The 15,830-nt window shown below is 55.4% G+C and overlaps 4 protein-coding genes across 4 annotated transcripts; 3 read left to right on the top strand and 1 right to left on the bottom strand.

Moving 5' to 3' along the window:
• Positions 1-396: 396 nt before the first annotated feature.
• Positions 397-3,093, bottom strand: BXZ73DRAFT_87304 (MFS general substrate transporter; the record flags this gene model as incomplete). The annotated part of the gene is made up of 10 exons (XM_048024509.1): positions 397-1,080; positions 1,150-1,223; positions 1,283-1,454; positions 1,508-1,601; positions 1,656-1,715; positions 1,768-2,248; positions 2,300-2,490; positions 2,542-2,672; positions 2,874-2,893; positions 3,045-3,093. 10 exons carry the CDS (start codon positions 3,091-3,093, stop codon positions 397-399), a joined length of 1,956 nt encoding a protein of 651 aa, XP_047882755.1.
• Positions 3,094-4,583: 1,490 nt separating this feature from the next.
• BXZ73DRAFT_39743 (ras GEF) lies at positions 4,584-8,465 on the top strand (the record flags this gene model as incomplete). The annotated part of the gene is made up of 12 exons (XM_048018445.1): positions 4,584-5,309; positions 5,377-5,527; positions 5,575-5,769; positions 5,822-6,025; positions 6,082-6,538; positions 6,590-6,660; positions 6,714-6,855; positions 6,909-7,479; positions 7,534-7,634; positions 7,687-7,986; positions 8,038-8,272; positions 8,325-8,465. 12 exons carry the CDS (start codon positions 4,584-4,586, stop codon positions 8,463-8,465), a joined length of 3,294 nt encoding a protein of 1,097 aa, XP_047882754.1.
• A 398-nt stretch (positions 8,466-8,863) lies between these two features.
• Positions 8,864-11,528, top strand: BXZ73DRAFT_39674 (DEAD-domain-containing protein; the record flags this gene model as incomplete). The annotated part of the gene is made up of 8 exons (XM_048018428.1): positions 8,864-9,001; positions 9,052-9,772; positions 9,829-10,358; positions 10,411-10,592; positions 10,648-10,834; positions 10,892-11,012; positions 11,061-11,137; positions 11,193-11,528. 8 exons carry the CDS (start codon positions 8,864-8,866, stop codon positions 11,526-11,528), a joined length of 2,292 nt encoding a protein of 763 aa, XP_047882753.1.
• Positions 11,529-12,044: 516 nt separating this feature from the next.
• On the top strand, positions 12,045-15,705 carry BXZ73DRAFT_39613 (anaphase-promoting complex, cyclosome, subunit 4-domain-containing protein; the record flags this gene model as incomplete). The annotated part of the gene is made up of 12 exons (XM_048018414.1): positions 12,045-12,279; positions 12,329-12,519; positions 12,570-12,643; positions 12,691-13,277; positions 13,330-13,436; positions 13,495-13,625; positions 13,675-13,826; positions 13,899-14,146; positions 14,314-14,704; positions 14,823-15,011; positions 15,143-15,270; positions 15,475-15,705. 12 exons carry the CDS (start codon positions 12,045-12,047, stop codon positions 15,703-15,705), a joined length of 2,664 nt encoding a protein of 887 aa, XP_047882752.1.
• Positions 15,706-15,830: the final 125 nt, after the last annotated feature.

The raw sequence follows: 15,830 nt of genomic DNA, 5'->3' as shown, positions 1-15,830 counted from the left end.
CGGGCTGGGTAAGAGATCAAGTCAGTCTCCGGATGAAGTGAGGGTCATCCACACGCGACGTCGCCCATCCACCGTCTTCCCGCCGTTCTTTCGCGTCCACCGTCCACACAAGCAGCAGAAGTACCATAGGGACGGCGTGGGATAGATTATGGTACTCACTTCTTGTGTCTTGAGGTCGGGCGGGGGGTCGTCGAGTTTGCGGTATCGTCTGTGGGTGGCAGACAGACTCCTTCGTATCTCGGCCGATGCCGACTCTCCACGTGGGCGGCCATTGCGATCAAGCAATAAGCGCTCGCAGCCCGAACCTGTCACATATGTACATATGCCGCGGCCTCGCTGGGAGTAAGTTAATACTTTGGTTGATTATGATCATATAGGTGCTGATCGACGCGTTATCTACAAGATGATGAGGTTGCCGCTGCCACCTCCCTCTCGCTCCGATTTGGACCGCAAGCGCAGCCATGCGGTCACCATAAACAGGCCCCATGCGAAAATAATGAGCGTCCCAGAGAGGATGGCGAATACTTCCCCTCGTCTGACCTCGCCCTTCGTGCGATATATCTTGCGCTTGAGAGTGGTTTCTGAAGTCTCCCCTGCTTCGTCGACGACCATAGCATCTACGAGATATCGACTCCCGCGTATAGTGTCCGTTTGAGAGCCACTTCCGAGCAATGGGATGTTTTGCTCGGCGCTAGACGTTGAAAGGCGTTGGACATGGGCGCTCAGACTGCCGCCCCTGCCTCTGGTCTCCCGACTTGCGCCGTCTTCGCCGGCCTCCGACGAATATTCCCTATCCGACGTGCCTTTGACAGATTCCGCGTCTTCGTCCTCGCTGTTGTCCGCAGTGCGAGGAAGCAGTGCGCTCATGCGTCGTGAAACATCTTCTTTCTGCTTTCTGTCCAAGCGGATGAGTGCGACCACGGAGAGAATCTCTACAACATTGAGAGCCACAAATGCGTTGAGCAGGTGTTGCGTCTCTCTGGAACCACCATCATTTGCCACGGAAGAGGTTTTGTGATTTTTGACATCAAGCGCAAGACCTGCCAAAGTTTGGAAGATAGTAGATCCAGTTTGTTCCAACTGTATTTTGGCGCAAAGCGTCTCATTAGATATCACTAACACCGACCAGCCAGGCAGTCATCTACGTACAGCTTTATGGGCACCAAGAGTCGTCGACACGTACTTGTCAGGTACGATCCTAGGGACGATTACGACAAGTAGCACTGAAGATCATATGATACTCAGCGCGGTCCATGCGGGTATTGTGTCAAGCCGTACTTACGAGGTGCAAATCCATGTCCGAGAGCAAATGATAGAACTGCAGGTATAGGTGTGCGTGTCCACTTTGGCGGTGCGGCGAGCCAGGCATAACATGCCGATGTCAAGACCCCAGAAACAAGCAGCAACTGCATCGGCATGTTGCGTTTCTTCGCACGATCCACTATCATACCAGTCTAGACGAAAAAGACGGTTACACTGAGAGCATTGGATCGAAGATAGGGCCTACCACAGGATACAGAATTACACTACCGGCGAGGAGGTATGACGCGGTTATACTTGCGTCAGCTTCGGGAATATCAAATCTGTGCTGCAAGACGTTGCTATGGAATTGTTAGAATCGGAACGTTCAGGCAAGGCGTTGTATGAGCGCTCACGCGGCAAGGTGTGTGAAAGGAGCCCATATTGATCCACACAGTACATTCAGACCAATGTATCTGATAATTTCCTGTTAATTTCGGCGAAGCAACAAATGGATGAATGACTTACGCCCAAAACACGTCGCCTAGTTTCGTGATGTCTCTGAGGTACACCATCCGCTTCTTCGCCACTTCCTTCAGAGCTTCTGCTTCAGATGAGATGTTATCGCCAGACAACGCAGCTTCTGCATGCAATTCCGACGCCTCTAGCTCCGTGCCTGATTCATGAATGAGCCATTTAGAGGCGGACAGATAGACGATATTTATGGCGAATGAAAGAGCTGTGAGGAATGTCGACGCGTAGAAGGGGGCGTGAGGTCCGAATTGCTGCGAAAGCGGATATGAAGTGAAGGCGGATATGAAGGAGGCGCCCTTCCCAGCGACCAGTCCTAGGGCAAGAGACACCCCCAGGCCATGCGACTTGAAGAATCGAACGATTATGGTTTCCTGTACAACAGCCAGAGGACTGACTCCGAGCCCGAAGACGAACATTCCAAGTGCCATGAGTCGAACATTATCCGAGAGGTTGCCGGCCAGTAGACAAGCTTGGCCTAATCTGACCTCAGGAAAATCAAGAAGGAAGTTCTGTCGTGGATACTCACCAAAAAATACAACCCCGGTAGCAAGAATGCTGGTGTACGTTGTCCCTAGTCTGCTCGCCAAAAGGCCACCTACGAGCGGTGTCCATGTACTGTTCAGAGACGATGCGGATATGAGAAGGGAGAACTCGGTGTTGTTGGTTCCCATTTCACGCGAGAGTCGAGACTTCAAAGGGCCGAGGATGTAGGTTGCACTATACCAACGAGTTGAAAGGAAGAAGACTCATGGCAGAAATGATACGCACTAGTGACTTCCAACGCTGAGCGAACAGGCGCAGAGTAATGCTAATGACCGAATGAAAGTCGCCCGCGCGGGAGAAGGCAGTACACGGTGGTCAAGAAGTGTCGCATCCTCTCCAATGACCTCTATCACTTCCTCGGGCTCGGATTGTGGGACAACCCCTCGGTATTGAGTGCTTTCCATGAGACTTGGTGGTGGTTGTCTGCAGACCTCCAGGACCACAGGGATTGTGTGTTTCCGGACGTCAGGGAGTCATGCGCTTTAGAAGGAAGCACAGAGAGGTGTGTATCCGGGTTTGGGGGATGTCGGCGAGCAGGGGGCAGTCAGACAAATTACGACGCCTGCGGCCTGGAGGCCTGAGAAGTCGATGACGTTTGAGAGCGCATTCTTATCTGATAAGGAAACATCTTCCGATCTCAGTGGCACACGAGTTGCACTGAGCTTGCCAATAGGAGACATATAGTATTCTACACCTTTCGAAACATGCATTTTCACGCGGTGCAGTACGTAGTTCCGTGCGTTCAGTTGGGGGTCTCCGGTTCCTGAGTGTGGGCATTCAATTGAGTTGGCACACATGGTGCATCGTCGAAGCACGCCATGATGAGACTGTCCAAAAGCGCCAGCGTACATTCGGAAGGGAGGTCGGAGAGTCTGAGATGTATGTGTACCGGTCTGCCTATACGAACATTCGGGAATCTCGGGTCCATCTCCGTTTTCCTAGACCCGTTCGTAACCACAGCAGTGTGGCGATGAGAGTCACGCAGCATAGGGCGAACTCCGTCCAACCCAGTGCTTCGACAGTGAGCGTCTGGCGACACCTGTTCAAAATGGTTGGTGGTGTTATTGGGCATATGGAGATCAATAAGATCAGAGTGTAGCGTACCGCGAGATGGGGGGTTTCCCTGCGCAATCTCCTCCCGTGCGGGCACCGTGCATGAATCCTGTCCCAACTCCCTGTGGATACTGTCGGTGCGGGGAGCCTTGACAGAAGCTCTACGGTCGGGATACTTACCCACAAGATGGCAGTGAGAAGCAGCCAGGCCACGGAGCTCGCTACCTGCGCGAGCAGATGGATAGCACCGTCGACCACCCAGAGGACGTACGCCGTTGAGAACAGCAGCGTCCAGGAGGACGAGAAACAGAGCAAGATGAGCCTGAGTTTCAGACGGGTGTCTGTCAGACATTGCCGACATTTGGAAGAAGCTAGAGACGGACAGAGAATGATAACTTGAGCTGCTCCATGTTCCCGTCTCATTGCCGGCACTGATGAGGAAAGCGGTTAGGCCGAGTTCGGCAGCAGCGGTCAAAGTCATCAGAGTGAAGAGGAACGGGTGGTAGTCGGCTCGCACAACCGCCGTTGGCCGACGTGGTCGCGCAGTGGCCTTTGAGGACATGGGGGGCTCTGGCAGAGAGATGATCTGCTCGGGAAAAGAGGATGGCTGGAGATATATAAATCGCCGGAGTCGCGCACGTTGCGTGCGGCAGATGCTCATGTTAGACTTGCACCTCGCGGACAACATGCATAGTGCGTGCATATGCGGGGAGCATCCGTAGAGCGTCCGCTCGCAATCCATTCCCGAAGTACGCTTCTATGTCGCGAGATGATGGTCAGGGCGACAGTCAGTAGGCACACGGGCAACGGTGCATTAATGAAGCCTGGGCGCGTGGCGGACGCTACAGAGTTCGCGGGCGTGTGGGGTCGGCTGTGGGCAGATGAAGGCGGAAGACGGCGCAGATGAGAGAGTTAAGACCAATGTGGGCCGCGGACGCAGGGGGAGGGCGGGCGTCACATGATAGCGAGGCGGGCGCGGGCGGTCAACTGAACGAGCTGTTGCAACACGCAACGGGCCTGCTCTCGAGCCCGTTCTCCGCCACACCTTCCTCTTCCCGTCGCCCTGGAGAGGCTGATGCCCACACCCTTGTCTTGTACCGAGACACCCCCATGAACGGCACCCTCGCCCACAAGTCATGACTCCCAAGGCTCCCCCTATCGACCTCCCCCAAATCCCATCCCTCCCCCCAATCCAGATGCCTGACACGTCCAACATGTTCGGTAGTTCTTCCGCCCCGAGAACTGAGTCGCCTTCATCCCGACCAAACTCCGGCTCTCCCTACACTTCCCAGGACGCTTTTTTGACTGCGCACACTTCCTTCTCACCGGATCCTCCCAGTCCGGCTTCTGGCAATGTCTCTCCGGCTCACATATATCCATCTGCATCACCCACGATAGCCACAACTCCCACCGGGCTCCGGAAGTCTATATCCGTCGACTCTTTTGTCAACCTCAAGCACCCTGGCATGACCGCCTCAAGACAGAAGCCGGCCAGTCCCCTTTCCACCGAATTCCTTCCTTCGCAGTCAGATGTCGACCGCTTCCCCACCACATCCGCGCGCCCCATGGACACGGCTTCGAGTGGCTTCCGGCCTCCTTGGGCTGACCGCGATAAGCGGTCCATCCTCACCCAGTCTGTTTCGTCACGTAGTCGCGGCACCAGCATCAGCACCGCTACTGACGACCGTGACCTCGACGACTCCGACATGGAACGTTCGGACGAGTACGCGAGGCGGACACGGAAAGGAAAACAGGCGACTCGTCAGTCTGTACGCCCGGGCGAGCTGCCAATGCCTCCCCGTCTTTATACCAGAGGGTCCGTACCTGCCATGCATCTCAGCCGGGCGGGCGCGCCATCATCCCCTTCTCGCAGTAGCAGTCTCAGCATCAGGGGATCGAGGTCTAAGATGCCGATGTCGGTGCATTCAGAGCATTCAGAGGTGCGCCATTTCATCGCGGAGGCGTTTTTGCCATGGCTGCTTGCTCATGTGTTCGATCACTGCTCAGATCGCCCCTCTAGTTGACCTCACTCTACTTGTCGTCGGGCCTCAAGGCTGCGGGAAGTCTAGTGTCGTCCACAAGGGCCTGAAGCAATATTCGCTAGGGATGCCTGAGGAGATCAATGTTGATATCGACGGAGGGAACGGGGTCTTCACATGTGCGTCGCTCTTTCATCCTGTTCAATACTATTCTCATTCCTCGCAGATACTGCCAGGAAAGGCGTCATCCCAGCAGATGACAATACCTCTGCATGCGAGCTGCGTGTTCTGGAAGCAGATGTTTCCACGTTTAGTCTCGCTCGGGGAATCTGGGAGGACGCTACTGATACCTGGAATGGTATAGTCATCTGCTACGATGTTACAGAGCCGAACTCCTTACAACACGTTGAGGACCTCCTCCGTGAGTTTCATGGTGGCCATGATGTCGGACAGAAAGCTAAACGTATCTACAGGCGCATTTGGCGACTTCCGTGCCCCAACCATTGTGCTTGCATGCAAGTCTGAGCTTCCTGCCGAAGTAAATCCCGCGGATGCAGCACGGATGCTAAATCAATATGATGTTGGTCTGATTGAAGTCACAACGGCGAGCGAGGACGGTAAGGCGCGCATTCGTAACGCCTTCCGGTGGATTTTTACCGCCGTCTCATCTCAACTCAGTGAGTTCAATTGTCGCGGATTTCCTGATTTATGCCGACACCTATTTCATGTGTAGAGTATGGTCATGATTGGGTTCGCAACCCGGCCTCTCCGGCGATGCTTGCGTCCCCTTCATTGCCTCCGTGGGACATCTCACGCGCGTCATCTGCCACTCCGACCGCATCGTCGTCTATGCTCGCGTCTCAGCAGCATTCTCCGACAAGTCGCACATCAATCGGCCACTCTGCCTCGCAGTCTACCTCGCAGGTTCCACGTGGATACCATCTACCACTTACCAGCAGTACCCCTACTTCGCCTCCGACACCTGCATCTCCTACCCGTGCACGCTCGACAAGCGATCTTCTGTCTGAGCACGAAAAGTACAAGCGTGAAGAACGCGACTCAGTCTACAATGCTCCGCGCAACGGTAGCCGCACGTCATTACAGGGCGCCCCTCCGATTGCTGGACTTAGTGCAGAGAGTGCTACGGACATTTCAACAGAAGCAGCAAGAGATCCTTCGGTGAAGGAGTCGTAAGTCGTTGACCGGTGAATTGGACATCCCCCAACTGATTATAGTTCCAGCCGAGCGCCTCCATGGATGAGTCTTGACGACTTGCTCAACAAACTTTTGTTCATGGCTGTCTGCGACGACGGTATGCTTGTTTTTGACTATGTGGTCCGAATACTCCCTGATCGATCTGAACAGATCCCCTCTTCATATCACACTTTCTGTTGACATACCGTCGCTTTGCGAGTCCACGAACCGTCCTACTGGCCATGCAGAAACGGATGCGCGCACTTGATCTCCCCGCTGGTGATCCAATGTTTGCATGTTACGCGCAGATGCGGTCAGTCACCCTCGCTTCTAACCATCACAGAACCCATCTCATTGTCCGTACAGGGTTTGCCAGCTTCTAGATCATTGGATCAGTCTATATCCCACCGACTTTGCCGTTCCCGGGGCCTCGAGTGCATTGGCTGCACTGATCAAATCCATCTTGAACAAGACCTACTTGTTACACTATGGCGCAGAGTTCCTCCCTTTCCTTGAAATGGTCTCGAGCCTAAGGGATAAGGACTCTTCGTGGGCTCTCAAAATTGAAGACGAAAGCTCGGATACGTCAAGTATATCAGATGAAGAGCATTTCATCGTAGACCACAGTGTCGCTGAACGGTCTGCCAGTCCTTCTCCGGTACCTGTGGAAACCGCCCCTGTCACTACTTTGGCACCATCTGGGTTCACAAGAGAGCGCAAGGCGAGCCTCCCTCTCTCCGCCAAGGCTCTGATCGCCGTGCCATCCACGTCTGGTAGCAGTTTTCACGATCCATCATATGGCATAGGCAACCACCTGTCAACGAAGACTATCCTCCGGGCCCTTCAAAGTGCCAGCCATAGTCTCCATCTCTGCGATCCAGCAGATATCGCACAAGAGCTCACCCGAATACAGTGTCAATTCTTCCTGCGTATAGAGGTGGGTTACTATTACCGTACGTTGATCGTGTGTCAACTGATGGAAACTATAAAGCCACGGCACTGGTTACAGCATGTACTTGTGCAAGGCAAGAAGGATACAGAATCGGATCCTATCACCGTCTACAATCTCATTTCGAACCATTTCGGCGAATGGTATGACCATCTCATACATGACATGGCCTCTTGTGCTGATGATGAATAACAGGGTGGTTTCGTTGATTCTTTGTCACGACAAGCCCAAGGCTCGTGCTCGACAAATCGAAAAGTTCATCGACGTCGCCAACCGGTTGCGCAATATTCACAACTACTCCGGTCTCCGTGCTATCATTGCTGGGATCAACAGTGCGACTTTCGATGGGGACGAGTCTCTGGAACTCCTGCGTACGAAGGCCAGCGATCACTGGAAGAACTTCCAGCAATGGGATCAGCTGCTTCAATCCGTGCGTTCACATCAGAAGTATCGGATGGCCTTGAGGAACACCAAGGGCGCATGTATACCCGCACTGTAAACGTCTTACAGCGTTGTGATATTTCCAGGACTGAAATTGTTTTTCAGCGAGATCCACCTTTCTGATCTTCTTCGTGCCCATGAAGGCAATCCTGATTACCACGACGATGATCCTAACAAGATCCACTGGGCAAAGTTCAACATGATGGCGCGTTTCATCGACACAATCGTGGGGTGTCAGAAAGGATGTCGTGAGAGTGGCGAATACGATCGATTCCCGGATCGCCAGAAAGTTCGCGAGCTCTTCCTCATCCAGCAAGAAGACATGCTTATGGACTATGAGGTATGTCAATGGTAACCCTGGCCGTTGTGTATACGCTAATCACGATCTCAAGATGCAACGGTCGCGTATAGCGCCCCCAGAGCTTGACTATGATGAACCAGCCCCGCCAAGAGGACCACGCGTCGCAGTACGGGATCAAACCCACAAGGACGCCGCGCTCTTCCGCAAGCTCCTCAACTTCTCATGGAACTGATATCCCTGCGTCGTCTCTCGGCTCATCATGTGTGCTCGTCGCTTTCCACTATACCTTGCTTTCCACACGTCGCACATATCTATGACATACCTTACCTCGCGCGGATCTCGTTTGTATCACACTTGTTGTCGACCTTTGCTATCCTGAATATGACGAGACTGTATGCGGGCCTCGGATCACACCCTACCATTATACCCTGTATGTCCATATCATCGAATCTTTCCCCCAATGCAGCACCAACGCTATGAACTGCACGTCGTTGTTCCAGATAAAATCGAAACTCTTCCTAAAGCTGTCTTTGCCCATTGCAAGCCAACATATTGGAACCTGGGGTAGCGTGCAGTCCGGACCGAGGGTGACGGGCGTCTATATCTTTGCTCCTGCCTCCGACCCCGGCGATGTCGAAAACCCAAGTGACCGAAGAAGCCGTCGAACTTAACCCGGAATTCACTTTTGATGTCACAGGGGATATCTATAGTGCATTCCTCGACGAGCACCTCGATGTGCAAGACCTTGTGAAAAAAGGTTCCAAGCCGGTACGCTGAAATTTGGTATGTACCCAATTTCACCACTGACGGATATGCAGGAACCTATCTCAGTGGACGATATCATAGCGCGGAGGAAGCTACGTGCCCATACGGGGAAACGGAAGAGGCCCATAGAAGACGAAGGACAGGAGGATGAAGACGAAGACAGTGAAGGAGAGGAGGATGAAGACGATGAGGAATCCGAGGAGGAGGATGAAGATATAGAGCAGGATGGTTTCGAACTGCAAGGTGGAGAAGGAGAAGACGAAGAAGACCCTTTGGCAACTTCGGACGAGGACGACGACGACGACAAGGGGGGCTCAGAACAAGCGGCAGAAGCGGAGGAGGAGGAAGGAGCGTCTTCCGAGGACGAGTCCGAGGAGGAAACCCAGGTGGAAAAAGACCGTAAGGCCGCTTTCTTCGACTCCGAAGCTGCACCGGCCGAAAACCACACATCCTTCCTGTCCATGAATCTTTCTCGTCCCATCATCAAGTCCCTCACGACCCTCAGCTTCACTTCACCCACACCGATCCAAGCAGCAACTATCCCCGTAGCCTTGCTTGGGAAGGACGTCGTCGGTAATGCTGTCACCGGTTCAGGAAAGACCGCAGCGTTCATCATCCCAATGCTGGAGCGACTCATGTACCGTGATCGCGGGAAGAAAGCCGCCGCGACTAGGTGTCTTGTGCTCGTTCCCACTCGCGAACTCGGTGTGCAATGTTACGAGGTTGGTATCAAGCTTGCCGCGCATACGGACATTCGATTGGCGTTGGTCGTTGGTCTGTCCCTGTTATTCGTCACGTTGGTGGCCGCTTGCTCAATACTATTCATACAGGTGGTCTCTCCGTGAAGTCCCAGGAGGCGACTCTTCGCACACGACCGGACGTGGTTATTGCTACTCCTGGTCGTCTTATTGACCACATTCGAAACTCGCCCACTTTCACCCTTGATGCTCTCGATATTCTCGTGCTTGACGAGGCTGATCGTATGCTTGAAGACGGCTTCTCGGACGAGCTCACGGAGATCATCAAGTCGTGCCCGACATCCCGTCAAACGATGCTCTTCTCAGCAACAATGACCGATTCTGTCGACGAGCTGGTTCGCATGTCTCTCAACAAGCCAGTCCGGCTATTCGTGGACCCCAAGCGTAGAACAGCCAGCGGACTCCTTCAAGAGTTCGTTCGAGTCCGTGCTGGGAAGGAGGCCGAACGGTCTGCTCTTCTTGCGACACTGTGTAAGAGGACGTTCAAGACTCGGGTCATCATCTTCTTCCGAAGCAAGAAACTTGCCCACCAGATGCGGATTGTCTTCGGGCTGCTGGGCATGAAGTGCGATGAGTTGCATGGTGACCTTACCCAAGAACAGGTGAGTTGAGACGCCAATACCACCTTCTTGTTGGAAATTGACTTGAACGCAGCGATTGAGGGCTCTTCAACAATTCCGCGACGGAGCCGTAGACTTCCTCATGGCTACCGACCTAGCCTCGCGCGGTCTGGACATCAAAGGGGTAGAGACGGTTATCAATTATGACATGCCGGGCCAGCTTGCGCAATATCTTCACCGCGTGGGAAGAACCGCCCGAGCCGGGAAGGAAGGACGGTAAGTCGTCCTCCGCCAACAAACGGTGCCTTGTTCTCACCAGTGTTTCTGCTAGGTCCGTGACACTTGTGGGCGAAGCAGACCGCAAATTGCTCAAGGCGGCGATCAAACACTCTTTCGGTGAAGACCAAGTCCGCCATCGACAAGTACCGCCTGAAGTAGTTGGCAAATGGTCACAGAAACTGGAGTCACTGAAAGGCGAGATCTCCGAGATCCTCCAAGAGGAGAAGGAAGAGAAACAGGTTGGCCGTTAGATGTCTCTGAACCTGACAGACAAACACTCACAACTTCGTCGACAGATCCGGCAGGGAGAGATGGAGCTCAAAAAGGGGCAGAACATGATCGAGCATGAAGCGGAGATCTTCTCGCGACCGGCTCGCACTTGGTTCCAGACTAGGAAGGAGAAGGCCCAGGCTGAGGGTGAGTCCATAACTCCGTGATGGCCAGCGCTGACCGCTTCCCGCGCAGCTGTAAGCAAGCAGCAGTACGAGGCCGGCTTCGAGGCCATCGAAAAGGGAAAATCGAAAAATCCCGTTGAAGCGAAGGTACGTAAATTACACCCCTTTGATCCGGCCGTACGACTCACGGGAGTCTCACCAGCCCAAGCGAGAGAAGTTTGCGGGGCTGTCTCGGCGGGCCAAGCGGAGGAAGATGGCGATGGAAGAGGACGAGGCGCCAGATAGTGGGGCCATTCGAGCTGCTGTCCGGTCGGCCAAGAAGGCGTCGCGTCCGGGTAAGATTGGCGAACCCGAGAAGCGGCCGGTGTCGTCAAAGGAGAAGAGGAAAAAGGCTCGGGCAAAGTCGGTCTCCAAACCAAAGGGCAGTGCGTTCGAGAAGGACCTCGGCCAGCGAGCCCCTCGAGAGGGTGCCCGAGCAAAGAAAGGCGATGTCATCGGGGGTATGGGTAAGAAAAAAGGCGGAAAGCGGAAAGCTTGAGCTATTACCGCTTCTCGGTCTTCCATCCGTTCGTGTGCTATGTTGCGGCCGTGTAGCTTTGCTTCATGTGTCGTGATACCATGTATACGTACCATGTATACGCCCACTTCCGACCATACTCAGTCTCTTCAGATGCTGCGAGTACTACGATGTCACAATGACTATCGTATAACGTGACCGTGCTTTGGCTGGACACGATCCTTACGCGTCGAAGCGCCTACAGACCGCGTTTGAACCGCGACTGAGTGGCACGGTGCGCCAGTCTCATCGAATGCATTCCTCGCTTTGTGCTCTCATGCACCCATGTCCATTTCCTCGACGCAGACGACACGTCCGATAGCTTAATAGCCACTCGCCTAAGGGTGTCGCCTCCTCTGGAAGCCGCTTTGATACTCTGCACCACAACTGCACCAAGCAAGTTTCGGCATACTGAGCCGACTCCTTGCCTGCGCCAAGCAAGTGGTTTGTCTGCATCCTCTGTCGGCTTCTCACGTCGCTCCTTCAGATATTGTCGTGATGACTTCGACAATCGCCTCCATCGCGACTATTCAGCTACCCGCACCTACGCAAGTTCTCACCTCATCATGGTGCCCAGACAAAGATTTGCTTGTTGTATTCTATCGCGTGTCACATCAAACCAAGATGGCCTTGTACAAAATGCAGGGCTCGAAGAAGTGGGAGGTGACCATTGACTCGAGGCAAATCGGAAGAGCGGAGGTGGAAGTACTTGGGGTGGCATGGAGCCCCGACGGTACGTTTCTTCATACACATCGTTCCGTTGCCCCTTCACAATCGCATAGCCCAGTCGCTTGCTGTGATTTCCAACCCTCCTTTGGTCTCTGTCCACTCGATACAAACCGGGCAAGTTGTGAACGACATACCGTTCAGCCAGACTGCACCCCTCAAACTAGCGAACGTTTGGTGGTTTCGTGAAGAGAAGAAAGTAGTGGGCAATGGGATACCTGATATTTTCAAACGGGGGGATAGTACCGTGAGCAGCAATTTAACAGCTGTTGGAAGTGTGTTCCGACCATCGCGCAGACAGGTTCTGCACTCGCGATTTTGAGGAACCTGCCGTTGTTGGATCCTATGGAAGATGATGCGACACCACTGAAGTACGAGGTCTCTCAGATCGTGGTGGATGAGTCTCATTTAGTTGCAGTTCAAACGATCTTTTCGCTTTCCAAGGGACGCGAAACCGAGCAGCTCCAACGGCTAGGACCATCCCTGGCAGCATCGCCTCTTGGCCTGCTTTTCAGCAACGTCGGGATGACGCCTCAATTGCGGCGCAGGCGCAAACAGCGCAACAAGCATTCCCAGAGGAAGCTGATAAACCCGACGATACGAACCTCAATAGCATCCTCGCCGTTGCAGACACTTACGGCCAAATGCACTTGTTCTTGGAGGGCTCATATCTCCTGGGCACGCTGGGTATCCGCGAAACGACGTACCCTCGATCGGTTCACAAGCTCCGAGAATTCTTCTTTGCTCACATCGGATCCTCAGCCGCGGGCGATGCCGATGTAGTGCTATTCCCGTACGCAGCTCAACTCCCGTACCTAGCAACAAGGCACTGCAGAGAAGTCGCTCGTGTGTCTACCGCAGCGAGGGAGCTCGCTGGATACGCTATACAGGTGGTGAAGGACATGCGTTCAGCATGGTTTGGCACGGAGACTCAAGGTGGAGCACGGCTTCTGGGACAGAAGTGGGTCCAGGCCCTCGAGGAGAGGCAGACGAAGGAGTTCGGACGTGAGTGCTATTGCCATCCGCTTCATTTGGCGCCTCATTGACAACTGCGCAGAGGAGGAGGCGTATGGTCTCCTTGATTTGACCTGCTTGCTCACTACTGGCCGTTCTTCGGAAGCACTGATGGACTTTCTCGGGAGTGGGGAACATATGAGCGAAAGGGTGCGTACGGGGGTTTTAATCTCTCGCTTCGCTCACTTCATCTTTGAATTGCTACCAGAGCATGCACAAATGGGAAACCATGATGACCGAAGCACTGGTGAAGCTCCGCGATATGGCGGAGCAGCGTGTTGCACCCGCTGTGCAGCGTCTTCACCTTCTCCTGCAAGAGGTCCAGGGCTGGGCCACTCTGTAGGCGAACCTTATATCGAGTCTTGGAACTTGCTGACTGTGCCCTCAGGCCGCAGTATGCCGTGTGCAATATCAACCCGCCAACGATCGAGGCCTGCCTCGAGCTAGCAGCAAGCGCGATCATTCTATCGAGCTGGCTCGCTACTACCGCACGCAAAGAACTCCTTCGCTTCAGGGAATTCATGAAATGGCTACGCTATGGTTCGTCTCGGATGTCTCTTCTGTGACGGTGTCCGTTCATCATTTGTCCTAACACGATTGGATGTACTGCAGAGACTAGTCGTGGAAATGCTACCGGGGACCACCCTACACCACGACCGCAACATGATATCCTGGAAGTCAATGAATACCTTTCATCGAGTCTCGTCGTCAGCCCGATCGACAAATGGTTCTTGGGTCTCGCCGCGCCCATCAAACGGACGGCACTCGGCGTCCCGAGCATGGACACCGCGAACCTCAAGGTGGCAGTCAAGAAGGCCCGCGAGGCACTAGCGCAGTGGGATCGCGGCACGCAGCAACAGGTGAGCACGCGCCTCGACATCAGCGTGGGGGGCGACGGACGCATACGTGGGGTCTACCTGATGGGTTGTACGCGACGGGTAGGGAGCCCCGCGTCCCCGTGTCTGCCCTCCCGAGGCGAATTTCCACTTTTCATTATCGCCTGCGAGACTGACCCGATCGCTCGCAGCCCGTCCAGCCCCGCGACCTTCCGCACATTGAACGGAACCTGGACTCGCTCCTGCATGCTCTCGCGTCGCGTTGCCAGGAAGTGTTCGTTGAGGCGTGCAAGGCCGCTGGGCGCTCAGCGGTCGTGCTCCGAAGTCCCGAGACAGTGCCTGTGCCGGGAGAGGCGGCTACGGATTTGCCGACAGGACCCGCCGCTCCGTTAGTACGCGAGCGGACGGTTGAGGATGACAGCAAGGCAAGCGACGCTTTCGGCGTTCTAGCGTCCTGCCGTGCGTTTACTGACCGCAGACGGGTACACTTGTTTCCGTCCCCACAGCCGGACAATTTTGTGCACTGTCTCGCGATGAGGCCGCCGCTCGTCGGTGACGGTGTCGGAACGGGCCCATCATACCGTGAGCACCATCCCTTCCGCACAATCTCCCCGTTCGGCGTGGTTCGCCAGAGGCTGCCTGCGCTGTTCCACGTTGTCGTGCGCGATCTGGACTGACTGCCGCCTATCGCTTTCGCTAGTCTGCCTCGCCCGACTGCAACAGGGCCTCGGGGCCCTGGACACCCCGCCCACGATCGAGGTGGCCGTGTTCGAATGCAGCGTCCTCGAAGACGTGGGCGGCGCCGGGCACGCGTTCGAGCTCGTCGACCTTGACTTTTTCGACGGCTCGCTGCTCGTGATCGTGTACCGGCACCCGGAACAAGGTGAGTGTGCGCTCCCTCCGCCTTCCTCCCGTCCCCCTCCCCCACCCGACACCCCGCCTCCGCCGCCCCGATCGCGCGCAGGGTGCTCGGCTGGCTGTCGGTCATCACGATCACTGACGCGCCCCGCCCACGCCCAGGCGCGCGCATCGCGACCGTCGGCTACGCGGACCTGCTGTACCACACGATCCCGGCGGACGGGTACGTAACCGGCACGACTCGAGGGGCGCTGATGCGCGACGTGCTCGCGCGCGTCGCGGGCGGGCAGGTGAGTCGGTCGGGCTTCCCGCGGTCTTGCCTTCTTTGTACGCGCTGCGCGTCCATTGCTGGCCGGACGGGGCTTTGCTTCTTTGCGGCCATTGCTCTGGGCTCTCGCCCTTGTTCTCGTATCCGCTCGGCTGAAGGGGGACAAGGGCTCCGCCGTGGCATGTGGATACCGACCGCTAACGGACGCGCTCGGCTCGGTTTGCAGCTCCCTGCGGTGCCCACGCCGATTGTGCAGTCGCGGCCGCTGGGTGTGGCATTCAAGACCGGCGCGGTGAAGCTCGCGGTGAACGGGCGAACCGGCCGGCGGGTCGCGTGCGTGCTGGACGGGACGGGGACGGTGGTGGAGGTTCTGGATATGGAGGCGGAGGAGGACGAGGAAGACGTGGAAGACGAGGACGAGGACGACGCGGATGCGGCGGAAGAGGGTCCAGAATAGGTTGCGGTCGCGCCGCAGGAAATGAGAAGATGGTTAGCGGATTCCTGCATTCGTGCGCATCTGTCGCACTCGAGAACTCGAGAACCACCGCACGCGCGGGAGTATCGCCGCGCACCCACCCACCC

Source organism: Epithele typhae, assembly GCF_022376455.1.
Source record: "Epithele typhae strain CBS 203.58 chromosome Unknown BXZ73scaffold_3, whole genome shotgun sequence".
Classification (NCBI taxonomy): domain Eukaryota; kingdom Fungi; phylum Basidiomycota; class Agaricomycetes; order Polyporales; family Epitheliaceae; genus Epithele; species Epithele typhae.
Note: the sequence above shows the minus strand (reverse complement) of the source record. Positions and strands in the feature narration are given on the sequence as shown.